Here is a 24,034-nt window from a genome sequence, read left to right on the forward strand (position 1 = left end):
CACATGTGCACAGGAGTGGTGGCAGGTCATCAGGTCTTGAGTTCGTTTATGCATTTGGGCTGACATGTGAGTGTGCCCATGTACGCATGAGCATGTGTCTGTATGGGGTGGGGGTGTCCCAGCACACGGACCAAAGGCATGTGCAAGCACACACACACACGGAGCCAGCAGAACCCCGGACCTCTGGGAGTCCGGGTTGAGGGGGAGCCACTAGGACTGGTGCAGATCCCCCAAACCCCTCCATCACCTGCCTATTTCTCACCTGCCCCACTGTGCATCTTGGGACAGGGTGGCACCTGGGGGCTGCTGGGACCCTCCAACACAGGCGCAGAGAACTCTCCCCCATCTTGCCCAGCAGCAGACTCCAGTGCAGGTGCAGCCTTCCTCCCAAAGCTGGCCGTGGGTCTATGCCAGGGGTCGGCCCATGCTCTCCCCGAGGGAATCCTCCCAGCCTGGCAGGCAGGGACCGGGGGCACAGGGGGTGGAAGCAGCAGGCCTCCCTGAGCTGAAGGGAGGAGAGGTCTGCCCCTGACATGTGACATGTGGCTCTGGGAGGGGCCAGGGTGTCACACTCGAGAGGAGCAGCCCCTCTCTGCCCCCTGTTAGGTATGGCCTCTGCCAACCCCTTGTTCCCAGTGCCAGACTCTGGAGGAGGTGTGGGGGTCCAGCCGCCTTTGGGGACCCCAGTCGAGCATGCCCAGCTCGGTGGGCTCTCACCTAGTGCTCCGGCCTGGGGGCTAGCCTGCGATGCTCCCTCCTGTAGTGGGCTAACCGGGGTCTAGCCTGATGACCCTCCTTGCACCACATGGCAGACACCAGCTTCGGGGAACCCCCCTCCTCTGCCTTCCTGACTGGAGATCTGTGTGTTCCCTGAATGCCCAGCCCCAGACAGGCAGGGGCCGCCTGGGGAAGGTGTCTGGTCAGGACACGCCCCAGAGGCCTCTGACCTGGGCCAGCGTCCCCCCCTGTGGGGACTGTGTAGGCACCGTCAACCAGGATGGGGACAGCTTACTGCCCCCCAGGCTGGGCCAGCCCATCCCAGGCAGAGGCGATTATGCACTTAGTTCAGTTGAGGAAACTGAGGCACGGAGATGTCATGGTCCTGGCAGCGTTGCATAACTCATAGCTCGGGCCGAGCGGTCAGGAGGACCTGGCTTCCTGCCATCCAGTCCTGGGGCTCTGCCTCTGCTGGTACTTGCGGCTGCTGCCCCCTTGCCTTTCCTGCTCAAGCTCCCTGGTGATTCCACACCAGCAGCCCCAGGTCAGGTGTCTGGGTCCTGGGGAGAGAGCTTCGCCTCTGCCATTCACCCCTCCATGCTCCTGCCACCACCGCAGCCCCCTGACCTCCCCGAGGCCCTGTCAGCCCCGGCCCCTCCAGTCAACCAGGCGTGGGCCCCTGCAGATCACCCAGCCTGTCCTCGAGATGGGCCCTTACCCTGTGTCTGGGCCCATTGATCAGGAATGGCTGGGGGGCTCCTAGCTGGGGAAGGGAGGAAGCCGGGAGGGGGGACCAGGAGAGGGAGAGGAGGCTTTGCCACGTCAGAGCCTTCCCACCTGCCCTCCTCCCCCACGGCATCGCGCCTGGAGCTGCACCAGCCCAGCCGGGGGCCTTGCACAGTCCAGTACGAGGGTGGCTTGGAGAAGGGGCTGTGCACACCCCAGAGCCAGGGTCCTGCCTACAGAGACCAGGTGCCTGGCTTGGGTGGAGAACCAAGACCTGGGCGATTGAGGAGGGAAGGCCAGTCCTGCCAGGAGACTGGGGACTGAGTGAGGGCCCGAGAGCTGAGCCGTGCTGCCAAATGGACCAGGAGACCGGGAGGCACTGACCAGAGGTGGGACACGCAGGGACCCCAGCTGAGCCGTCCTTCTCCAGGAGCCGGAAATCCGGGCTGTCCCCATGGCAGGTATGGGGCAGGTGGCCAAGGGAGCCCCATGGGTGGGCTCAGGCTCTGGGGTGAGTGGGGTGGGGGGCAGGGACTGGGCGTGGGGACCAAGGAAACGCCACTGGACCCAGGGCCTGGGCAAGAGCATGGGGCAGGGCCACCCCAGGCTGAGGCCTCAGATCCCCCAGGGCGGGGTCGATGGGCTCACAGCCACCCAAGTGCAAATATAGGGGTGCTGACAGGCAGGGAGACACAGCCATTTCTGGGAGGTGAAAGCCTTATCAGACGTTGGTGAGTGTGGGCCTGGCTCCGCCCCTCTCTGGGCCTCACCCCGTGAGTATCAAGGTTTGGTGGGGGCTGGACAAGGAACCTCTAACTTCCCCTCCAAACCTGACTTCATGTCGGTGGGAAACTGTCAACTCCTGACCCCAAGAGCTGCTGGCTTTTAGAGGAGCTGGGCAGAGGACAGGGCCCTGCCCAGGGTTATTGAGGGTGCTCAGGGGTGGCACATTGACTGGGATGGGCAGGGTGTAGGCTTGTAGAAGACTTGGAAGCCAGTAACCAGCCTGTGAAGGCCTCAGGACCAGCAAAGCCATGAGCCTCCCCGACTTGGGACGCATCACCATGGACCCTGGGGCCTGGCATCGGTTACCGGGATGATGTACGTGCTCCAGCAGGACAGCTGGGTGATGGGCAGTTGCCCATGTAATGGCCTGGTCCAGATGGTGGGGGGCATTAGCCCACCCACCCTTCATGCCCCTCATGCCCCAGTGAGACCCACCCACCTCCAGACTACAGAACTCCCAGGGGCTTTAGTGAGGTACCACTTCTCACACGTGGCCCTCAGGGCTGCTAAGGATGGGGCCGTGGGCCCGGAGCCCCACACTCTCACCAGGCACCTACTGTGCACTGACTCTGGCCAGCACATCACACGCTATACCATCCCGGGAACCTCCGTCTACCCATCTATCTATCCGTCTCTGCATCCATCCATCCAACACCAAGATTCTACCTCTGCCCGGAGGATCTCATGGTTTTACCAGGTCCTCAGCCCCTTACGGGGCTGCTAGAAACTGTTTCTCAGGATATTTTTCCTAGCTTTAAAATTGTAATTGTGTTAAAATATACAAAACATAAAAACTATCATTTTAACCATCTTTAAGTGTTCGGTGGCATTAAGTACATTCATACTGTTGTGCAACCGTCGCCGCCATCCGTCTCCAGAACTTTTTGCATCTTGCAAAACTGAAACTCTGTCCCCATTAAGCATTAACTCCCCTTCCCCTCGCCCTGTCCCTAGCAGCCACCTTCCGACTTTCTGTCTATGAATTTGACCCCTTTAGGCAGCTCTCGCGAGTGGAATCACACAGTATTTTTGAGGCTGACTTGTTTCGCTTAGCGTAACATCCTCAAGCCTCATCCACGCTGTAGCCTGTGGCACGATTTCCTTCCTTGTAAAGGCTGAATAATATTCCAGTGTCTGTATAGACACATTCTGCTTATCCACTCTTCCATCGATGGACACCAGGGTTTCTTCCACATTTTAGCTGTTGTGAACAATGCTGCTATGAACACCGACGTACACATATCTGTTCGGGTCCCTGCTCTGGATTCTTTTGGGTTTATACCTAGGAGTGAAACTGCCGGATCATATGGTAATTCTATCTGTAATATTTTGAAGGACTGTCAGCAGTTTTCCACAGGGTTTACACCATTTGAGATTCCACCAGCAATGCACAAGAGTTCCAATTTCTCCACATCCCCGCCAACACTTGTAATGTTTCATTTCTCGTTTTTGTGATTGTTTTGGATTTTGGTAATCGCCATCCCTGTGGGTGTAGGGTAGTATCTCATCGTATCGATAGTTAGGTTGTTTTTTTTTTAATCAGAAGGGTGGAGCTGTGGCAAAGTTTTTGGCCAAGACTTGTGCCAGGGCTGCAGATCAAAAGGTGGGCTCCTTAGAAAAACGTGAGGAGGCCAGAGCAGAAGATGTTAGAACCAGCTTCTGGAGGCAGGATTTGGGCCAGTTTGGGGGGTCAGAGATGGGTAAGAGTTGTTCGTGGTAATTCGGGGATCTCCTTCAGCTCAGTATTCCTTAAGCAGCACGAGGCAGCCAGGTCTCCCCAGAGCTGAGAAAGACCCCCCACCCCCATGACCCCACGTGTCACGTCATCCATAACAGATGTCCTTTATGAAGGGCCTACTGTGTGCCAGGCTCGTGTGTGTCCTCACAAATCCTCACATCAGCCCTATAAGGCAGATATTAAGAACCGTTTGTGACAGATGTGGAAACTGAGGCTCCGGGAGGTGAAACAATTTGCTCAAGGCCACTAGGCCTCTTGATGGCTCAAAGATTCCCTGGGGAGCCTGAAAGGTCCTGTCTCTGGTCTCCAGGAGCTTTAAGTGAGCATTTACCTCATGAAGTGATGCCGAGTTGGGGATCCTGTGGGAAAACAGGCCTGGCAGTCAGGGGGAGCTTCCTGGAAGAAGAGGCATCTAGGTGCAGCCTGAAAGATGAAGGCTGGCTGGCTGGAGTGGGGGTGGGTGAGGTGAACAGGGGCCCACACTCCGTCCTCCCTCTCCAACCTTCCTCTCTGCCGGCCTCGGGGTATTTGCCCCCTTGGAGACCTACCCTTTGCCCATGACAAGCTCCAGCTGGAAGTCCCAGCTGGACTCCCTGTTACCATCAGGCCCTTCCACCAGCTCCACAGGGGCCCAAGCCATGGCTGAGCCCACAGAGCAGGGCCCCAAGAACCCACGTGTGTCTGATGTGACGGTTCAGCTGGAGATGAAGGCTCTGTGGGAGGAATTCAACCAGCTGGGCACAGAGATGATTGTCACCAAGGTGGGCAGGTATGAGCAGTGGCGGGGTGGGGGTGGGGCGGTGGCGGGAGTGGGGGGCAGGCCGGAACCACAGTCGAGCTGCTGAGCACCCCCTCCTGCAGGAGGATGTTCCCCACCTTCCAGGTGAAGATCCTGGGCATGGACACGCTGGCTGACTACGCCCTGCTCATGGACTTCATGCCTTTGCATGACAAGAGATACAGGTCCGGGCCTGGCTGGGGGTCACAGCTCAGACCTCAGGCATTTGGTCGGGAAAGTAGACCCCAACCAGCACCCTGAGGGAGGCAGGGGCCAGTCAGAGCAGTGTCGGGGGGGGCCCATCCTGGGCAGCAGTGGGCGCACCTGGGCAGGTAGGGTGGGCTAGCCCAGGGCAGCAGATGCAGCAGGTGAACCCAGGCCAGACGGCACTCTGGAGCCTCCGGTTCTTCATGTGCCGACGGGGCCAGTGCATGGACAGTAGGAGAGATGCCCCGTCAGTCTTGGCTCCGGGTGGGGGCAGCAGATGAGGTGCCGTGAGCTGCAGTCGGGGCGCCCTCGCCACCTCGCTCTGTCCCCAGGTATGCCTTCCATAGCTCAGCCTGGCTGGTGGAGGGCAAGGCGGACCCAACCACGCCTGGCCGCGTGCACTTCCACCCCGACTCGCCGGCCAAGGGCGCACAGTGCATGAGCCAGATTGTGTCCTTCGACAAGCTCATGCTGACCAACAACCTGCTGGACGACAACGGCCACGTGAGGCCCGGGCCACAGTGGGGAGGGGTTGGGCCAGGGCAGGTGACGCTGGGGCCTGATTGTGATGAAGCCCGAGCCAGGGCTGGCTGGGCCTTTGGTGTCCGAGTTCACCTGGCCGGGGGTCGGACAGCAGAGACTGCCAGGCGGGTGGGCCAGGCCCACGTAGGTGCAGGAACCCGGCACCACTGACACTGTGTCAAACAGACAAAGATCCCTGCCCTCACGGGGGCTCACCTCCTGGGGTGCCAAGCAGATGGTAAGCAAAGAATCCAGACGGCAGAAGGGTGATAAATGCCAGGAGAGAAAGGAATCCAGATGGCAGAAGGGTGATAAATGCCGGGAGAGAAAGGAAACAGGGAGCAGGGCTGAGACGGAGGGGGCCGTTGAGTTCAGGGGGCTCAGGAAGCAGCTGAGGTGCTATTTGAAGAGGGGTCTGATGGAAGTGGAGGAGGGAGCCTGTGCGTACAGAAGGGGAAGCCGTTGCAGGCAGACGGAACAGCAAGTGCAAAGGCCCTGAGGCTGGAGAATGCTGGGGAGTTGAGGAAGCTGTGAGGAGACTCCCGTTTGGCTGGGGTAGAGCTCAGAGGGGCAGTGGGAGGGGAAGGGATCCTAGGGGCATCCAGCACTGCTCTGCAGGGCCAGTTGGCTGTGGAGAGGATTCTGGTCTTTACTCTGTGTAGCTCACGAGGGCTCTGAGCTGACTCACTGGGGCTGCTGTGTGAAGGGAGTGCAGCCAGGAAGCAGCTGCGGAAATCCAGGAGAAAGATGACGGTGGCCCGGCGGGGTGGAGCCAGTGGGGTGGGAAAGGTGGTCAGATCCCGGATAGTTCTGAGACAGCTGGGGCGTGGGAGTGAGAGACACCAAGCAGCCTGGAACCTCCAACAAAGGGGCCTTTGATACAGAACTGCAGACTCTCAAGTTCAGACCTGGCACCGCCACTATCAGATGGGGGCAGGGGGCCCTGGAAGAAGGGCTTCGGCCCCAGAGAGGGTTTGCGGCTGCCCCACCCCTTCCGCACCCCCTGCATATCATTCTCAGCCCTGTGCACCGCTACCAGCTGCGCTTCCACGTGGTCTTCGTGGACCCACGCAAAGACAGCGAGCGCTACACGCAGGAGAACTTCGAGTCCTTCATCTTCACGGAGACCCAGTTCACGGCCGTGACGGCATATCAGAACCACCGGGTGGGTCAGGCCACAGCTCGTGAGGCAGCTGCCAGCCCACCTCACAGGGGGGAAACTGAGGCGCCAGGCTCTTAGGCCCCACACGCACACAGACCCCTGCCCTTCTCTCCTTCCTGGACTCAGTGGGCATCTACCCACAGTCCTTCCCCTGCCTTCATGCCCACTGGCTCTGTGGCTCCTGGGCTGAGGGGCCCAGGTCCCGGGGCCTCCAGATTGGGGACAGGGTGGTCCAGGGAGGAGAGGGTGGCTGAGCCCGGGGCCCACAGCCTTTCCCCAGCTCAGGGCTGGCCCATAACTATCCCTTCTCCTCTGCAGAGCACCCAGCTGAAACTCACCAGCAACCCTTTTGCCAAGGGCTTTAGGGAGAGTGACCCGGACGCCTGGTACCGTCTGGCCCCTGACAGCTCCGCCCAGCTGCCCTAACCCACCCCCTCACCCCATCCCTATCCTCAGGCATCTCCTAAGGCCTCCGACCCTTCCTTCAGGGTCACACCCACTGGCTTGTCCCGGGGTCCCACTGTCTGACTCTGACCATGACCCTTGGCCTGGGTTCTCCATCTTGACCCCCTGCCTCATTCCTGCTTGCCCCACCTTCAGGCCTGTATCTCCACGGCCCCTGCTCAGCGTCCGGACCCGGAGTCGCAGAAGCCTCCGCCCCTGCCTGCCGAAGGGCTCCACAGAGCAGGAGAAAGGTCAGGCCCCAGGCCCACAGACACAGTGGGACCAGAGCCTGCGTAGTGGACAGGGCCACGGGGCCCCCAGGAAGGGGCTTCCGCATGCTCAGCAAGCTCCCTGGGCATCTGTGTGGACAGAGAGGGGGAGGCAGAGAGAACGGTGCCGGGACGAGGTGCTGAGAGCAGGGTCAGGGGCGTCGGGGGGACTTCCTGGAGGAGGTGGTTCCCGAGCTGGGCCTTGGAGGACTGGGAAGGGTTTGGACAGAGGGAGAAGGTGGGGGAGAAATTCCAGGCAGAGGGAAGAGCAAGCACAAAGGCTAAGTGGCGGGCAACTTGGGGTGGGAGGGGCAGGGAAGGGGACGGGAAGGCTGAAGGTGTGAGGGGAGGTCTGGGGCCCACTCACACCATTTCCTCCCGCCCCGTAGACCCCCTAAACGCCGACCCCGAACATCCTGGAGCACTTCCTCTGAGGTCCCGGACCCCCGCGGGCGCGGAGAAACGCGGGTCCTGGCGGGGCCTTAACAGCCAGACACCCCGACTCGCGAACCCCGCGGTCAGCACGTCCGTGCCCGGTCGCCGGGCTAGGCGCGACGCCAGCTGCTCTAGGCGTTCGTAAGAGGACACTCTCCAGACCATCCACGCCAGCTCCGCCCCGCCCCAGGCCCGCCCCTCTACCAGAAGTCCAGGCTATCTGGTGACGCCCCTTGGCCACGCCCCACAACTCGCGGAGAGGCCCCTTCCCGGCCTGGGCCCGCCCCTTAATCGGGCCCCGCCCCGTGGGCAAGGCCACTGCCGCTACGGAGCCCCACCCTGCGGGCAGACTCCTCCCACGGCCCGCCCCCCAGATTCCCGAGACACCCTGGGGTGTGCGCTCTGCCCGGTGACCTCGGTTTCCCGGCCGCGCTGGGCCGGACATGCTGCCCGACTGCCTGTCGGCGGAGGGCGAGCGGCGCTGCCGGCGATTGCTGGCGGGGGCCACGGCCCGGCTCCGCGCGCGACCTGCGGCGGCCGCGGTTCTCGTGCCGCTGTGCTCGGTGCGTGGGGTCCCGGCGCTGCTCTACACGCTGCGGTCCAGCCGCCTGCCCGGGAGGCACAAGGGTGACGTCAGGTACACCGGCCGGGAACTCCTCTCTCTTCTAGGAAGAGGCCGCTGAACCCGGAGACCACAGGGTCGTGGGCAAGGCACTTAGCCTTTCCGAGCCTCGGTTTCCGCCTCTGTAGAATGGGTCTGGGTCTGAGAGCCCGTCAGGCAGAGGGCTATGGCGGGAGTCAGCAACCCATGTCCCTCCGCCCCGAATCTGGCGCCGCAGGTGGTCCTGCCCGGGCGCCGCGCGGATCGCTCGACACCTCGTTCAGATCTGTGTCCCCCGCCAGAAAGGCAAGACTCCGCCCCCTTCCAGCGACTACTGGGAGATTCGTGTCCCCGAGCCGAGGAAGCGCGCGGGGCGGGGTTACCTGGCTTCCCGCCCTGGCCCCGCCCCCGGCGGGAACTGGGGACACCCTAGAGTCAATGTCAGCGCCTCTGGGGCCACCATAAGCAGAGTTTGCATGTCTGAGCCCCAGGGCCTCTCTCCCTTACTCCCGTTGTTCAGGGAAGTAAACGACCTGGAGAGGTCGTGTGGCTTGCCTAGCCCTCTCTGCAAACTAGGGGCGGAGACGTTATTTAGGTGGGTCACCGCCACAGCCTCCACCCCCACCCCTCCAAGGCCCCAGCAGCCCGAGAACCAGGCTCCCTGTGCCTGTTCAGTTTCCCAGGTGGCAAGTGTGACCCCGCTGACCGCGACGTGGTGCACACGGCCCTGAGGGAGACCCGCGAGGAGGTGGGCCTGGTTGTGCCTGAGGAGCACGTGTGGGGAGTCCTGAGGCCCGTGCACGACCAGGTAAGCCCGCCAGGCCCTGAAACCACCACCGGCCCTTGCCCCATTCAGCCCCTCTGCTTGCCCCGGGCTAGGAGCAGGGACCCCAGGGACAAGGAGGGTGGTCATGGACTGTGGCAGTCACGGAGTACGGTGGGGACACCTGCCTGGCAGTTGTGTTCCACCCTCACACAGCCCGTCAGGAAGGGGCCAGGGGTATTTTATCCCCTTTTACGAGGGATACTGAGGCTCAGGTCCTGGGGTGGAGGTGGCTCCAGGGTGAATCAGCTCTGCTCTGCTCCGTGGACAAAGGTTGGGGAGGGCTTTGCAGGGTAGGCAGGGACTGAATGACCACTGGGAGATTTTAGGGTAGTAAAAATAAGGAAAAGCGAAGGCCCAGAGGCCTGAATGGGTCCAGTGTGTTTGGGGGGCCTGAGTCAGTCAGCGTGGCTGGAGCGAGTCCAAGGGCAGGGGCCGGGTGGACCTGGCCTGCACTGCTAAAGGCCCCTGGAGTCTTCCTCTCAGGCTCCCTGCCCCAGCCCCAAAGCCCTGTCGAGGGCGTGCCTCCCCTGACTGCCTGCCCTCCTCCTGCCTCAGCGAAAGACCACTGTGGTGCCAGTGCTGGCCGGCGTGGGCCCACTGGATCCCCAGAGCCTCAGGCCCAACCCCGATGAGGTGAGTGGGGAGATGCTAGGGGTGGATTCTGGGTCGTCCGGATGGGCGGAGGCTGCAGTGGCCAGTGCTCTGTCTACCCTCTCGCTGCCTCCTGCCCACAGGTGGATGAAGTGTTTGCACTGCCCCTGGCCCATCTGCTGCAGGAACAGAACCAGGGCTATACCCACTTCTGCCATGGTGGCCACTTCTGCTACACACTGCCTGTCTTCCTGCACGGGCCACACCGGATCTGGGGGCTCACGGCCGTCATCACTGAGTTCACCTTGCAGCTGCTGGCACCTGGTGTCTACCAGCCCTGCCTGGCCAGCCCTGAGCTGCCCAGGGGCTGATGACCTGGCCCTGAGCAGCCCCTGCCTTTGCCCTGCCACGCCAGCTCCACTCCAGGACTGAATAAAGAGCCTTTGCCAATTCCGTGGCGACTGCACCTTCTGCACTGGAGCCCTGACCTTGGGCAGACCCCATGGGACAGCTGGCCTCCTGGCTAGGGTGCCTCTGGATAATCACACTGTTACTTGCTGTGCCCACTCACTGTGTGCCAGGTGCCTGGAGTCTTTTTTCTCATTTCACTCTCACCACAACCCTGTGAGATGGGGCCAACGCTGTCCCTGGCTGGTGAGACTGAGGCTCAGGGAGGGTAGACACCTTGCCCAAGGTCACCCCGGTTTGGGATTTGAACCAGGTCCTCTCTGACTCCAGAGACCAAACTCCTAGCCACTACCCTGTACGAGCTCCTGTTCCATCTTCCGTGCCTGGCTGACCATGTGCTGGGCAGTAGGCATCCAGAAAGGAGCCCTGCCTGCTACTGCAAACCTCTAACATGCCAAGCTCCCACCATGTGCCAGGTGCTATGCTGGGGTCCCATCTGTGCACCGGCCAGATGCTACTCTGCCCTCTGGGGGTGCTCAGTCTGTGGGAGATCTGAGACCAGGTCACACAGATAATCATGTGATTGTACATTAATTATTCACAGATATGTAATGGAATTATGTTTCAATCATGTAAATCTCTGTGAGAGAGTTGAAGGGGTGGGCAGTCTAACCTTGACACGGTGGACTGGGCAGTATTAGGCAGGACAAGTGATAGAAAACCCTGCCCACTAGCTGACTTTGCCAAAGGAAGAATGGTGATTACAAACTCCAGTGATAGACCAGCTTCAGGTATAGCTGGATCTAGGAGCTCAGGGACTCTTCTTCCCACTGTATTGGCCTCACTCTCAGCAGCATTCTCTACTCCACAGGGGTGAGAGGTGAGGAGAGGGCAACAGCTCTAGGATGGCACGGTACCAGCATCCCATCAACAGAAAACAGCTTCTCTTTCTGGGCCAGTCTATCCCAGAATTGTACTTTATTGGCCTGCTTCGGGTCACATGCCCTTCCCTGAACCTGTCACGTGGCTGCTGGATTTGGAATTCATTGATTGGCAGGGTCTGGGGCACAGGCCTGGGGAGCAGGGTGAACCTCCTAGAGTGAGAGTAGCGAAGGTGTGGCCCCCAAAGGACCCCTGGGGAAAGACAGGGAAGGTTGAGCAGGTAAAGGCAGCCACGTTCCCCTGCAGAGAGTGACCTTGAGACCATAGGTAAGCGGGAGGAGGCCAGGTCAAAGGGCAAGGGAGGAAAGTCGGGGCACAAGGAGCAGCATGTGCACACAGCTTGGGGTGTTCTAGGAAACCAAGAGGGGCCGTGGGGACATGGGGGGAGGGGCCCAGCACTCGGGGCCCCAGTGAGCGGCCAAGGGGACCAGCCTCAGTGATGGGTTAGGATTTTATTCCAGGCTGGCAGAGGGGGAGAGAGGTGCCGAAGTGATCGGATTCAGGTGTTAAGAAGCTTGAGCTCCAAGGGGACCGGGTTGCGGTGGCACCCCCACCCCGTCTCTGCAGAGCCCTCCCCGCCCGCCCATCTCCCCTCCCCCCAGCCTGCCCTCCACACCCCTCCCCCTTCCCACACGCCTCCCCACACGCTCTCCCCCAACCCCTCTGTCTCACCTACCCCTTTCTCCCCACACTCCCCTCCCATTGCCCCTCATACCCCTTGTATCACCTCTGGCCCTCCAGCCTCACCTGGGAGCAGGGCCACGTGATGGCGGTAAAAATAACTCTCCGGCTGTGTGTGAATTGGGGAGGGGTTGGGGGAGAAGGAGGGAGGCTGGGCCCCAGCACTAGGGAAGGGGCCCTTGGGGTGGAGGGCAGGGAGCTGCTGGTCTCCTGGGCCCCAGAGAAGCGTTCTGAGTCCCACCCCTTCCCCCGTCCCCAGGGCCACACTCTGGCTCTCTGGGTCACCTCCGTCAGGCGCACACCCAGCACCGGCAGCGACCCAAAGCAGATGGAGGAGCTCTGAGGGCGGTAAGTAGCCCAGCCGGCCTACCTGCCAGCCCACGGGGTCCCCCTCCCGGCTGGAGGCCCCCACCCTGCCGACCTTGACCTTACACTCTGTCCTCAGGTCCTAGCTGCTGCCCAGGACCCCCCCGCCCCCCGCCAACACCCTCAGTGATGCCTCCTCGCCCTGTCTGGTTGGCCTGATGCGGTGCCCTCATCTCCGGTGCTCAGGGGCTCCTCTGAGTGCCGCCTCCATGTCCAGGCCCCCATGGCGAGCACGGCTGGCCGGGGGCGGTGAGCGTGCAGGAACACGTGGCTATTGACGTGAGCCTGGGCCCCATCCGGCCCATCCACCTCATTTCCGACTACTTCCCGCACTTCTACCCCTTCGCTGAGCCCACCCTGCACACCTGAGACCTACACCCTCCAGTGACCCCCACCATCCACTCTGCATCCCAGTCCCAGCCGGACCCAGAGCCAGAGGGAGACTCAGACAACAGCAGTGAGTGGGCGCGGGGGACAAGGGGGACCCTCTGGGCCCAGCCCAGCCAGGATGGGGTCTGGGGCATCCCCAGGCTTCCGACCTGGGGAGGGGAAGGGCAGGAGGCATGGCGCCGGGGCTGAGGTTGATGTAGAAGCTGACCTGCCGGCCACCTGCCCTTAGCCACCCTCGGCATCCTCAAGTTCACACTTCTTTTTTTTGCGGTACGCAGGCCTCTCGCTGCTGTGGCCTCTCCTATTGCGGAGCACAGGCTCCGGACGCGCAGGCTCAGCGGCCATGGCTCATGGGCCCAGCCGCTCCGTGGCATGTGGGATCTTACTGGACCGGGGCACGAACCCGTGTCCCCTGCATCGGCAGGTAGACTCTCAACCACTGCGCCACCAGGAAAGCCCCACGCTTCTTTTTGACACAGACAGTAGCACACTGCACTGCACAGCTCACCAGGCCAAGGTGAGGATGGGGCAGCATGCCTGGGTCCCAGGTGTGGGCCCTAGGCCTGTCCCACATCCACTGTCTCTTCCCAGGGCCTCAAGCCACCGGCCTTGGGCTCCGTGGACACCTATGTCAAAGCCAACCTGCTGCCTGGGGCCAGCAAGGTGAGGGTGAGACACAGGCCCCTACTGCTGTCCCTTGGCCGCACACCCAGCCTGGAACACCCACCTGGCCTGCCATGCCCCTCTTCCCCAAGGCCTCGACCTCAGACAGGGAGCCCCCCGTTGCTGGGATGTGCAACTAGAGGCTATATGAGGGAGGGGGACCAGGCTGGGGCCCTGGGGCCCGACAAGGCTCTGACCCTACCTGCTCAGCCCCCAGGCCAGCCAGCTGCGGACACGCATGGTTCGGGGCACAAGGGGGCCTGTCTGGGAGGAGGCACTCATGGCTTCACCCTCCAGGACACCCGACGCAACACCCTGTGGTGAGGATAGGGCCTGGGCCACAAGGGGGCAGGGCCGAGGTGGGGGTGAGGGCTTGCCTGGCCAGGTCTGCCCTGCGTGGCCACCAGGCTGTGCGTCTGGGAGGACCCACAGCTGCAGCAACGGTGGCGGGCGCCTCCCCTGCGGGAGCTGTGGGTGCCCCTGGGGAAGCTGGTGCCCAACCAAGCCAGGAGCTTCGATGTGTGTCTGGAGAGGCGGAGGCTGGTGAGTGGGCTTGTGCACAGGGTGGGGCGTGCAGGGAGGGAGACCTGGGCAGTGTGCAGCCAAGGGGACCGGGCTCTCTGCTCTTTCAGACCAAGAGGCCCAAGAGCCTGGACACAGCATGTGGCATGTCTCTGTATGAAGAGGTGGGTGGGACGGCAGATTCCAGCGAGGACTGGGGGGGCAGGTCTGGGCTGGCCCAGGCTGAAGTGTGTCAGGCAGGGATTGATGTGGGCCGGACAGGGGTCCAGGCCCAGGCAGGCTTGGAGAAACTGAGGCCATCTCGCTCACCGGCCCTGTGAGCGCTCATAGTCTCAGGGAACAGCCAGGCCCCAGGGGCTGGGCAGAGGGTGACTTCCCCTGCCAGGGCAGCCCAGGGGAGCTGTGGGGCACTGGCACAAGCCCTCATGGGGCAGAGACACAGGCCAGCTTGAGGCAGAGGCTGGAGCCAGTGCGATTTGTCCCTGGCCTGAGCTGGGAGAGCAGGTCAAAGTCCGGGAGAGAATGGATATGGTGGGGCTGCACGGCTGCTAGGTCTGCCCGAGGCAGTGTGGGTACCACACTTCTGGGGCTGGTGGTCATAGACACAGGCCCTTGGCAGGAGGCAGTGATGGTGACCGCAGGGGATTTGCAATAGGAAACCAAAGACCTGGGCAGAACCCCTGCAGCCCAGCAGGCCCCCGGCACCTGCAAGGCTTAGGCAGGGCCCTCCGCAGCTCCTCCGGGCCAGAGGGCCAGGTGCTGCTGCCCCGCCCCCTAGTGGAGCCGCATGTTGCTGCGACTGTCAGTCAGTCAAGGCGAAGCTGCGGAGCCCTACTGGGTGGGGCAGGGACCCGCCACAAGCACTTCCTGGCCCAGACCCCGCACAGCAGCCCCTTGGCTCACGGAGCACTCCGTTACTGAGAGCTAACGCCAGCAAGGTGGCTGGGCTTTCGGCAAATCAAATCCCTCGTTAAGTGTGGGAGAAGCACATTCTCTCCAAGGCATCCTCCCAAGTCCTTTGGAAGCACCAGGGGCCAAGTGTGGCAAAGGATGTTCAGAATCTGGCCGCTTGGGCTGCGGGGTGTGAGGAGGGTGGGCTTTGTAGCTGAACAGACCTGTATGTCCTTGGGTAGAGAACAGCCTCTTGGAGCTGCTTCTGTGGCACCAGGCTTACCCTGCGGGAGGGTGGTGATGCGTACCTAATGACAGGCCACCTAGGAAGCTCCTAGCACGTTTGTGGCCCTTAGGGACATCAGTTCCCTTCCCCTCCATGACAAAGATGCCCCGAACTGGCCAGTCACGTGGCCTGGCGTCCCCTTCTCAGGCCCTGGAGGACAGAGCTGAGCTGGAAGTTTCCTTCCAGGGCACTAAGCCAGTGATTGTTTTTGTAAATTGAATCATGAAATCAAACCACTGGCCCCTGACTTCTCTGCAGCCAGTTTGCATTCTCGCGTCCAGGCCAGCACTGGTGGGTGGTGGGCTACGGGCCACACGGGAGCTGACCCCAAGCCTACCCCCTGCCCGAGGAGGTGGAGGCTGAGGTAGCCGGGGAGGAGCGTGGGCGCGTCCTGCTGTCACTGTGCTACAGCTCTCAGCGGGGCAGCCTGCTGGTGGGTGTGCTGCACTGTGCCCCCCTCGCCCCCATGGATGCCAACGGCTACTCGGACCCCTTCGTCCGCCTGTGAGTGTGAAAAGGGGTGGACAGGTGGACAGTGAGGGTTCCTCTGAGCCGCTCGGGGCTCAGCTCTCCAGGGCCACACCTAAGCTGACCCCGTTCTTCCCGATCAGTTACCTGCATCCGAATGGAGGGAAGAAATCGAAATATAAGACCAGTGTTCAGAAGACCCTGAACCCTGAGTTCAACGAGGTAGGCCAGGGCTGGGGGGAGGCAGTCCTGGCTGCTGGGGGTGGGAGGAGGGGGGTCAACATCCTGCTTCCGAGAGCACAGGCCCCAGCTACCCTGAGCCATTCACCTGTCTGAGTCTGTTTCTGAGGCTGTGAAGGACCCAAGGCTGCCTCCCTCCTGCCTTTCTGCCCCCTTCCCTGCAGGAATTCTTCTGCACAGGCCCACGGGAGGAGCTGGCGCAGAAGACACTGCTGGTGTCTGTGTGGGATTATGACCTGGGCACAGCTGACGACTTCACTGGTGAGTGGGAATGTCGGGGAGCTGGGGGGTGGGCCCAATGGACTCCCACACGGCTCCTGACCTGTCCCCCAACCCAGGCGGGGTGCAGCTGAGTAGCCAGGCCAGCGGGGAGCACCAGCAGCACTGGCGCGAATGGCTGGGCCGCACTGACCACCAGCTGGAGCCGTGGCACCCGCTGGACGGCGCGCGCCTCCACTCAGCGAGTAGCGGGGGCGCCCGGCCTGGCCCTGCTCACCACCCGTCCCCGAGACTGACCCGCGGCCGCCTCCATGGAGCTGCGAGGACCTGGGGCTGCCTCACCCACCATGTCCACCCCTAGTCAATTGCTTCCTTCCTTCCCCCCTTTCAAATTCACCCCACTGCCAAATCATGAAGCAAGAATAAACCTCTCCTCCAAACCAGACCGGACAGCCGGTTCTTCCCCTGCCCACCGCCTCACAGGGCAGACTGGGCCCTGTCCTCCTTGCTCCCATCCTCCAGAGGCCTTCACTGGGCCAGGCCCAGGGCTGCACCCCAGGCCACAGCTTCCCCCTCCCCACCCACTTCTTGCACGGAGGGGTCAATGCTCAGGATGGTCTATGACAGACTGACGCACAGGAGGCCAAGTGTAAATTCACAACGAGACCTTGTGCTGCCCTATCCCTCCCAAACCTCCACCTCCGTCTGGGAAACAAGCCTCCAGGAGTAATGGGCCGCAGAGGCAGAGTGAAGAGCAAGGCCACAGAGAAGACGCACCGAGTGGGCAGCACGTGCTTTACTGTCCAGCGTCCAGGCAGATGGACGCCGGCCCAGCGCGGCGGGCTCAGGAAGCGGCTTGCCTGGCCTGCTGCTGCTGGGCGAACCGCTGCATCCGCTCCTCGAGCTCCGGCCGGAAGTGTCGGATCAGGCCCTGGGGGTGAGGGTCAGGGTGCTGGGTGCAGCAGGGCCTGAAAATCCCCCAGCGCCCGGGCTCTCAGCACCGCCCCCAGCACCACGCAGCAGGGCAGCGAGTACCTGCACGGGCCAGGCAGCGCCGTCGCCCAGGGCACAAATGGTGTGGCCCTCTATCTGCTTGCTGATCTCCCACAGGGAGTCGATCTCAGCCGGCCGGGCGTCCCCCTTCACAAAGCGCGCCATCACCTTGTTCATCCAGTCCACACCTGGGCCGTGGCAGCAAGAGAGGGCCTGGTGATCTCCCTAAGCCGGGGTGCGGGGGGATGGAACTCGAGGGGTGCGGGCCACAGGGAGGGTGGGGCTCAGAGCAGCCACAGCAGGCTGGGAAGCAGCAGCTGTTTATTCAGGGTCCAGTGCCCGGCCCAGGCCTGGCGCAAGCCACAGAGAAAGCCCCAGCCTGCCCAGCGCGCTTACCCTCGCGGCATGGGGTGCACTGGCCACAGCTCTCGTGCTTGTAGAACTCGATGAGGCGGGCGATGGCTTTCACGATATCCGTCTGGGGAGACAAGGGACAGTGAGGAGGCACCCAAGGCCTGAGCCTCAGCGCCCCCCGGCGGCACACCCTCCTGATTCCAGCGGCACTCTGGCTGTCTCCTCCCCCTGCCGTGGGCATCCCGCCCCGCCCAGGCTCCACGGGCGTGTCCCCCAGAGAAGCCTTGCTCCCCACCTCTCCCACCTCACTGTACCTCAGGTGACACGAACCAGGACCCAAGAGCTGGCAGGAGTTCTCCGAGAGGCCCCGGAAGGGTTACTAACCAGGCTGGCATAAGGCAGGGACTGGGTGGGGAGCATGGGCCAACCCTTACCGAGCGGTCCATGACGATCACAGCAGCTGTGCCCAGGCCCGTCTGCGCCTGCACCAGCGCGTCGAAGTCCATCAGCACCGTCTCACACACGGACTTGGGGATCAGTGGGGTGGACGAGCCGCCAGGAATCACAGCAAGGAGGTTGTCCCAGCCACCCGTGACACCCCCTGGGGCCCCAGTCAGTCCCCAAAAGGATGGATGGTCAGGGCTGGGGCCAGCACACCTGCCTAGCCCTGAGCCCAGGACCTCTGCTAGCCCCAGCCCCAGCTCCTGAGGCTCTCCCACCCTGCTGGCTGGCCCCAGGCCTCACCGGCGTGCTTTTCGATCAGTTCCTTCAGCGGTACAGACATCTCCTCCTCCACGGTGCAAGGGTGGTTGACGTGGCCAGAGATGTTGAACAGCTTGGTGCCTGAGTTACGTTCGCGGCCAAAGCTGGCAAACCACGCACCCCCTCGGCGGCAGATGGTAGGGGACACGGCCACTGTCTCCACGTTGGCCACAGTTGTAGGGCAGCCGAACACTCCTGTGGGGGAAATGGGATGAGAAATCGGTGGCTTCTAGTGGGTGGGGACAGGTTGCGGCGGGTTTCCTGGCAATGGGGTATGTCCAGGGTCCTGCTCCGGTGGCAGAGAGCCCTGCTTTCACCCCTTTGTTATTCTCGTCCCCCACCGGACCCCAGATTCCAGCAGGAGCTGTGCTGCCTTTTCACCATCCTGCCCCGAGTTCCCGGAAGGTTGGAGAGGACTTGGGTATCTGACATGGGAGCTGAGGCAGGATGAGGGACTGCAGGTGGCACTGGTGGAGCCTCTATGTTGTTCCCACCCTGCTCTCTGTGTCAGGCGCCCAGTGCAGAAGGGACTCAGAAATTCCCTAAGAATGACTAGTGGGGACCTGAAAACAGATCCTGGACTCCACAGGACACAGGACAAGGCCCAGGATCGGGCCAGGTGCCAGGTCTTACCCACGTCTGCAGGGAAGGGAGGCTTTAGGCGGGGCTTGCCCTGCTTGCCCTCGATGGACTCGATGAGCGCTGTCTCCTCCCCGCAAATGTAGGCCCCAGCCCCACGCACCACAAACACGTCGAAATCATAGCCGGAGCCGCAGGCATTCTTGCCAATCAGACCAGCCTCGTAGGCCTCTCGGATGGCTACCTGTGGGACAGGGGTGTGAGGACACGGTCCCCAAGGGCCCAGGAACACTGTGTGTGGGAGGGAGGGGTACTGGCCCAGTGAGCCCATCACCAAAGTCCAGAGCAAAAGCTCCCTTTGGACACAAGCAGAGGACGCTCTGGGAGGGGGTGGGGGTTTTTACGATGCATGTGCTACTTGCATCACTGAGCTGAGAATTACTGAAATGACCCCCTGACCCTCCAGGAAAAATGCCCATATGGGAGTTCTCCAGCCTACCCCTGCCCCAGGAGTCATGGAGCCCTGGAAAGTCATGGAGCCCAAGCAGAAGCTCTGGAACATCCAGAAAGAGACAGAGGCATTGGGGGCCACGTCCCATTCAGGACACAAGGCATGCAGGAGTGATCACCACTCTCCTAGTGCGACCCCAGACAGATCAGGAGCTAAAATCTAAGAACAACTCTGCCTAGGATTGGGGCATGTAAGTGCACACTGAGCACCTTCTCCTCTGTTGACGCCCCACCTCTGCCCACCTGTAGATTGGACGCCTCATTGTAGAATTCCCCGCGGATGTAGATGTAGGCAGCACGGGCACCCATGGCCCGGCCCCCCACTAGGCAGCCTTCCACCAGCTTGTGGGGATCGTGGCGCATGATCTCCCGGTCCTTGCAGGTGCCCGGCTCCCCCTCATCTGCATTCACCACCAGATACTTGGGCCTGTGGGGGCCAGCAGGTCAGTCAGGCTACAGGGCCACCAGGGTTGGGCCTTCAACCACATGCCACCCCACTCCACCCAGGGAAGCCTCCTCTGACAGCCAATCCCTCTTTGTCCTCCTGACATGTTCCCAGGGGCTCTGCTTGCTCACCACCGATGACAGGGAGCTCACTGCCTATTCCGTATTTGGGTGGGTATGACCACAGGAAAAATCTTTGCTTTCCCAAGAGCCCCAATCTGCTTTTGGTCACAAAGAGCATTCCGTGAACCTCCACCGTATCTCTGGAGCCAAAAGGAGGCAAAATAGCTGACATTCAGCCTTTGCTTTCTAGGCGCCAACCACAGTGCAGGCCAAAAGCTGTACGAACATTATCTCTTTCATCCCTGCACGATATAATATCCACTTACAGAACAGAAACCTGAGGTTCGGAAAGGCCAGGAGACTGCCCAAAGATATATGACTAAAAGGCAGAGCTAGGCATTGACCAGTTAAGTCTGACTGAGTCAAAGTTTTGTGTCGATTCTGCTTCCCCCCCAGTCTCCCCTGAGGAAGACCAGAGAGAACTGGATCCCACCTACCTGAGCTCTGGTTACGTTTTCCCATTTCATTCACTCTTAGTTTCCAAGGAAACAGCCCAAAGGCCCAGGTAAGCCACAGCCACCCCCAAGGTCTCTCCTGAAACCCCATTTCTGCCTGCCTACACACACCTGCCATCTGAGGGCTTATTCATGAAGCTCCATTTAAGGCCAGTTGGGAAGCCAGCACCTCCACGGCCCCGCAAGCCCGACGTCTTGACCTCACCCAGGATCCAGTCAGGCCCCTTCAGCAGAATCTCCTTTGTCTTGTACCAGTCACCTCGACTCTGGGCACCTTTCAGCCTGGACAGAGTGGGGAAGGCAGTAAGGGGGAGGCCCTGCCTCGGGAACCACCAGCCTAAGGGCACCATCTCACCTCCAGTCATGGCGGCCATACAGGTTGGTGAAGATCCGGTCTTCATCCTTCAGCGAGCCAAATGAGGTTTTCTTGGGCGCTGTCTGGGGACACAGAGGGTCAGCAGGCCCAGCAGGGCTCTGAGGTCATGAGGGGCCAGGCCAGAAGGTACAGAGTTTTGAGTCCCCCTGATTAGAGGGAGCTGGGCTGGGAGGAGGGCAGGGGCCTAAGCCTCAGAACCCTTCACAGCATCATAGCTGCCATCACCACTTAGTAAGCACTTCCTGTTAGCAGGCACGAAACTAAGTTTTCTATATCCAAGACCCCATTTAATCCTCATAACCTTGAGACAGGAACGATTTCCTCCATTGTACAGAAGAGGAAACTGAGGCTCAGAGCAAACTGAGCTTATGAAAGGCACACAGCCCGAAGGAGCAGATGGAATCTAAGCTCAGGTGTGTCCGTGGCCAAAGCCCACACCTGAACTGTGCACAGCACATACTACAACCCCCCCAGCCCAGTGTGATGCTATGCCCATTTACTTGCCTGGCTGTGCTGCTGGACCAAAACTTGGTTAGGCCAAAGCCTTGTGTTACTAAACTCTGCTGGCGACAAAATGCACTTTCGGAAGGAAAAGAAATGCCTCACTGCGGCTGGGACACAAGATGACGGAGGGAGACCCGCTCGAGATAAAACTGTTGAGGAGAGATGGGTCTGGAATTCCACGTGACCCAGTGAGGAACACCCCAGCTGAGGGCTAAGGGGACCTGGCTTCCAGACACCCAACCCCTTAAAAGCCAATATGGGGATCGGAGCGCTGAACGAAGAATGAGGCGGCGCACGGCCCTCTCCAAAGCTATTGTCTGCATCTGTAAAATGGGTCAGTGGCCCCTTCACGCCCTACAAAGCTGTGGCGGGAAAGGAATGAGATAAGGACGCTTTGCCACCTGCAAAATTTTCCGTTAAGTCGTGCGGCTGTTAAATAAGAGAAGCCAAGGGGCCGGAGGGCTGGAGGCGGGGTGAGTCAGCCTCCCGTTTGGACCCGTTCCCCTTCTACACCCAAGCCGAATCGGCAACCTTCCTGCCGGGCTGGGGAGATGAGAATGTTCTCCAGAAGGCACTACAGACCCAAGGGATGGAGCGCGCACAGGCGCGGTAGCGAGAGCCGGCCCGCGAGCACCCCTGGCCCGAGCCAGGTCAGGCCTCACCGTATCGCCGCTGAATCGCACAGACACCCGTGCGGGGAGCGACCCGCCGAGCAGCCGCCGTGCCGCCAGCATCGCGGGGGCCAAGCCGTTCAGCTCCAGCTGTCACCTTCACGGCTCTGAAGCTGAGGAACCGGCGCGACCTAGACGCTAGGCGGCGCACAGGAAGAACGTCACGCGCCCTGGCGCCGGCGACGCGCCCAAACTTCCCTGCACCGCTCCCGCCCCGCCCTTGGCCCCGCCTCCTCGTAGGAGGGCGGAGAGGCCGGAAATGCCCTGTCTGGCGCTGAGGCTGCTGGGAGATGCAGTCCCACGGGCTTTCAGACCTCCTTTCTACCTTCGCGGGATTGGTATTTACTCTCTTGCTCGCCTGCGCTGCTCCATCACATTAGCTCGTGGACCCTCAGCCTTTCAATCCCCAAGTAAACAAACCTCGCATGTCACCTTCTGCTGGTTCTGGTGTTTTCTGCAAGTTCCGCATTTCGCGTGCTCTTGTTGTATGCACAAGCGTATAGGGGAAGGAGGAGAAATCAGATCGGTGACAGCCCGACCCTCATGACCGCCTTGTAATTATTCTGTCCCCGTCCAAGCCCTCCCAGACTATGATTTTCCCCTCACCCACTACGGGCACCCCTGGGCTCAGAAAAGGATTGCTCATTAGCCGCAGGGAACCGGGGCAGACTGGGGGTTGTTGGCGGAGGTCTCCCCAGAGGAGGTGTGTCTAGAATCCTAGGTTGGGGTGAGGTCAAGAGGGTGGAGATAGTCAGTGGGTGGCACATCCTCTTGCTGTAGTGCTGCTACACTCTCCCAGCCATTCCTTCCTCAGCCCCTGTCAGGAGAGGTTGGCACCTGATGCTTCTGCACAAAATCCTGGAGCGGCTCCTACTGCCTCGGCAACCTGGCATTTAAGGACTCAGCCGCTATCGTGCAGGTCGTCAGGCCCAGGCCACATCATGCCCACTCTCCACAGGACCTCTTCCTCTTGGGGCTTTAGGGCATTTCTGCCCACTCCCTCCCCACCCCGCAATGCTCCCGTGACCTGAGGAGGGCCTCTGTTCTTTGCCTTCTCTTGAAGTCTTGGAAGCCTGATTAACTCTTGTTAATCAGTTTGTCAGTTCTCTGGAACCCTTTGGCTCTGAGTCCCATGATAAGCATGTCCGTTTTGGTCTGCCCTCCCCAGCTCCTCTATTCTCTTGTCCTGTAATCATCCTTCCCTGTCTCTCGAGAGATGTGCCATTTACAAAGTAATATGCCCTTATTTTCTCATATATTCCCCACAGTAGCCCTGGATAGTGTTAACTCCATTTTCTACATGAAAAAAATTGAGGCCCATGGAGGTTTCATCTCTTGTCCATGGGTATGAAGCTGCTGAGTGGTAGAGCTAGAATCAAACCCAGGCCTTTCTTCCTTCCCAAAGTGCCCCAGACACAGCACACATATGACAGTCATTGCAGGATGTCAGTCGTGTTTCCAAAAGAGGCGGCAAGAGCCTGGGCACCTTGTCTGAGGGCTCACAGATGGGTAGGGCAGTACCAGGTCCAGGGCCCAGCAGTCCTGACTCCCAGCCCCAGGCCCCCTCTCCTGGGCAGGGAAAGAGATTGCCCAGACAGAGCTGGGGATTACACAGCTAATCCGGAGCTCAGACCCGAGTCCATGGATCCCTCCCTTTGGGGTGGCAGAAGGGGGGCAAGATGGAGCCAGAGGGTGGATTCTCTCCTCAACCCTATCTAATGGGGTCAAAAGGGAACACAAGGCCATGGGGAGAAGGCAGCCGGGTGATGCTGTGGATGGGAGATGCTGGGCATGGGCCCGTGGGAAACTAAGAGTGAGGGGCAGGAGCTCCAGTTCGTCCAGCGCCAGGCTCTGTGCCAAGCACTTGCCATGTGTTATCTTCTTAATCCTCCCACAACCCAGGGCATGGGAATGATGAGCCCCCATTTTCAGAAGAGGACAGAGTATATTAGCCACGCTGAGTTGCCTGCCCAAGACGGCACAGCTGCCAGAACTCGGCCTGAGGTCTCCTGACCCTCAGTCCCCCACTCAGTCCCCACCCATCTAGAGCACCCACTTGCCAGGCTCCACTCAGTATCACCTCCTCCAGGAAGCCCTCTTCCAAGGCATCCCAGACCCTGACTCTCACCTGTCTCATCCTATGCCACTGTCCATGTCTGTCTCCCCTACCAGCCTCCAGGCCAGAAGCCGGGAGGCATCCAGGATGCCTCCCTGTCCCCATATCCACTGCATCGTGCCAACTCTGCCTTCTGAGCACACCCTGTTCCTGTGCCTTTAGGCCCCGCCCCATGGCAGTGACCTATCAGCTTTCACCTGGAATTTTGCAAAGCCTCCTTGAGGTCCCCCAGCCTCAAGTCTCGGCCCCCGCAATCACTTCTTTGCACC

The 24,034-nt window shown here is 61.0% G+C and overlaps 4 protein-coding genes across 7 annotated transcripts; 3 read left to right on the forward strand and 1 right to left on the reverse strand.

Moving 5' to 3' along the window:
- The first annotated feature begins 4,605 nt into the window (after positions 1–4,605).
- TBX10 (T-box transcription factor 10) lies at positions 4,606–7,937 on the forward strand. Its single transcript, XM_049713419.1, has 7 exons — positions 4,606–4,736; positions 4,829–4,930; positions 5,285–5,473; positions 6,495–6,639; positions 6,955–7,022; positions 7,237–7,331; positions 7,739–7,937. Exons 1-7 carry the CDS (start codon positions 4,606–4,608, stop codon positions 7,927–7,929), a joined length of 921 nt encoding a protein of 306 aa, XP_049569376.1. The 3' UTR covers positions 7,930–7,937.
- Positions 7,938–8,041: 104 nt separating this feature from the next.
- NUDT8 (nudix hydrolase 8) lies at positions 8,042–10,252 on the forward strand. Its single transcript, XM_004278026.3, has 4 exons — positions 8,042–8,421; positions 9,061–9,193; positions 9,767–9,844; positions 9,946–10,252. Exons 1-4 carry the CDS (start codon positions 8,228–8,230, stop codon positions 10,171–10,173), a joined length of 633 nt encoding a protein of 210 aa, XP_004278074.1. The 5' UTR covers positions 8,042–8,227; the 3' UTR covers positions 10,174–10,252.
- LOC101270476 (double C2-like domain-containing protein gamma) lies at positions 10,244–18,796 on the forward strand. 4 transcript variants are annotated; one of them, XM_049713148.1, is made up of 8 exons: positions 10,244–10,383; positions 12,093–12,181; positions 12,279–13,106; positions 13,181–13,252; positions 13,463–13,572; positions 15,563–15,641; positions 15,824–15,920; positions 15,998–18,796. In XM_049713148.1, exons 3-8 carry the CDS (start codon positions 12,933–12,935, stop codon positions 16,237–16,239), a joined length of 774 nt encoding a protein of 257 aa, XP_049569105.1. In that variant the 5' UTR covers positions 10,244–10,383; positions 12,093–12,181; positions 12,279–12,932; the 3' UTR covers positions 16,240–18,796. The 4 variants fall into 4 exon arrangements, with proteins under 4 accessions (XP_049569105.1, XP_049569104.1, XP_049569103.1 ...); XM_049713147.1 differs by having other exon boundaries at positions 10,319–10,456; XM_049713146.1 differs by lacking the exon at positions 10,244–10,383 and adding an exon at positions 10,514–10,686.
- Positions 16,686–21,810, reverse strand: NDUFV1 (NADH:ubiquinone oxidoreductase core subunit V1). Its single transcript, XM_004278024.4, has 10 exons — positions 21,641–21,810; positions 20,454–20,536; positions 20,210–20,380; positions 19,320–19,503; positions 18,621–18,810; positions 17,970–18,182; positions 17,660–17,826; positions 17,268–17,349; positions 16,914–17,059; positions 16,686–16,809 (listed from the first exon to the last, which is right to left on the reverse strand). The coding sequence occupies exons 1-10, from the start codon at positions 21,710–21,712 to the stop codon at positions 16,723–16,725; spliced, it is 1,395 nt and encodes a 464-aa protein (XP_004278072.1). The 5' UTR covers positions 21,713–21,810; the 3' UTR covers positions 16,686–16,722.
- Between the last annotated feature and the right edge of the window lie 2,224 nt (positions 21,811–24,034).

Source organism: Orcinus orca, chromosome 8 (assembly GCF_937001465.1).
Source record: "Orcinus orca chromosome 8, mOrcOrc1.1, whole genome shotgun sequence".
Classification (NCBI taxonomy): domain Eukaryota; kingdom Metazoa; phylum Chordata; class Mammalia; order Artiodactyla; family Delphinidae; genus Orcinus; species Orcinus orca.

Bases quoted from the DNA above. Each gene is read 5' to 3' on its own strand.
- TBX10 (XM_049713419.1), top strand. From the start codon at position 4,606: ATGGCTGAGCCCACAGAGCAGGGCCCCAAGAACCCACGTGTGTCTGAT. The intron at 7,023-7,236 runs GTACCGTCTGGC...CCCCACCTTCAG, and splicing joins GAGAGTGACCCGGACGCCTG to GCCTGTATCTCCACGGCCCC. The intron at 7,332-7,738 runs GTCAGGCCCCAG...CCCGCCCCGTAG, and splicing joins CTCCACAGAGCAGGAGAAAG to ACCCCCTAAACGCCGACCCC.
- NUDT8 (XM_004278026.3), top strand. From the start codon at position 8,228: ATGCTGCCCGACTGCCTGTCGGCGGAGGGCGAGCGGCGCTGCCGGCGA. The intron at 9,194-9,766 runs GTAAGCCCGCCA...CTCCTGCCTCAG, and splicing joins TGAGGCCCGTGCACGACCAG to CGAAAGACCACTGTGGTGCC. The intron at 9,845-9,945 runs GTGAGTGGGGAG...TCCTGCCCACAG, and splicing joins TCAGGCCCAACCCCGATGAG to GTGGATGAAGTGTTTGCACT.
- LOC101270476 (XM_049713145.1), top strand. From the start codon at position 13,123: ATGCCTGGGTCCCAGGTGTGGGCCCTAGGCCTGTCCCACATCCACTGT. The intron at 13,939-15,303 runs GTGGGTGGGACG...CTGCCCGAGGAG, and splicing joins GCATGTCTCTGTATGAAGAG to GTGGAGGCTGAGGTAGCCGG. The intron at 15,456-15,562 runs GTGAGTGTGAAA...CTTCCCGATCAG, and splicing joins TCGGACCCCTTCGTCCGCCT to TTACCTGCATCCGAATGGAG.
- NDUFV1 (XM_004278024.4), bottom strand. From the start codon at position 21,712: ATGCTGGCGGCACGGCGGCTGCTCGGCGGGTCGCTCCCCGCACGGGTG. The intron at 19,504-20,209 runs GTGTGTGTAGGC...TGGCCCCCACAG, and splicing joins AATAAGCCCTCAGATGGCAG to GCCCAAGTATCTGGTGGTGA. The intron at 18,811-19,319 runs GTGGGCAGAGGT...CCTGTCCCACAG, and splicing joins ATGAGGCGTCCAATCTACAG to GTAGCCATCCGAGAGGCCTA.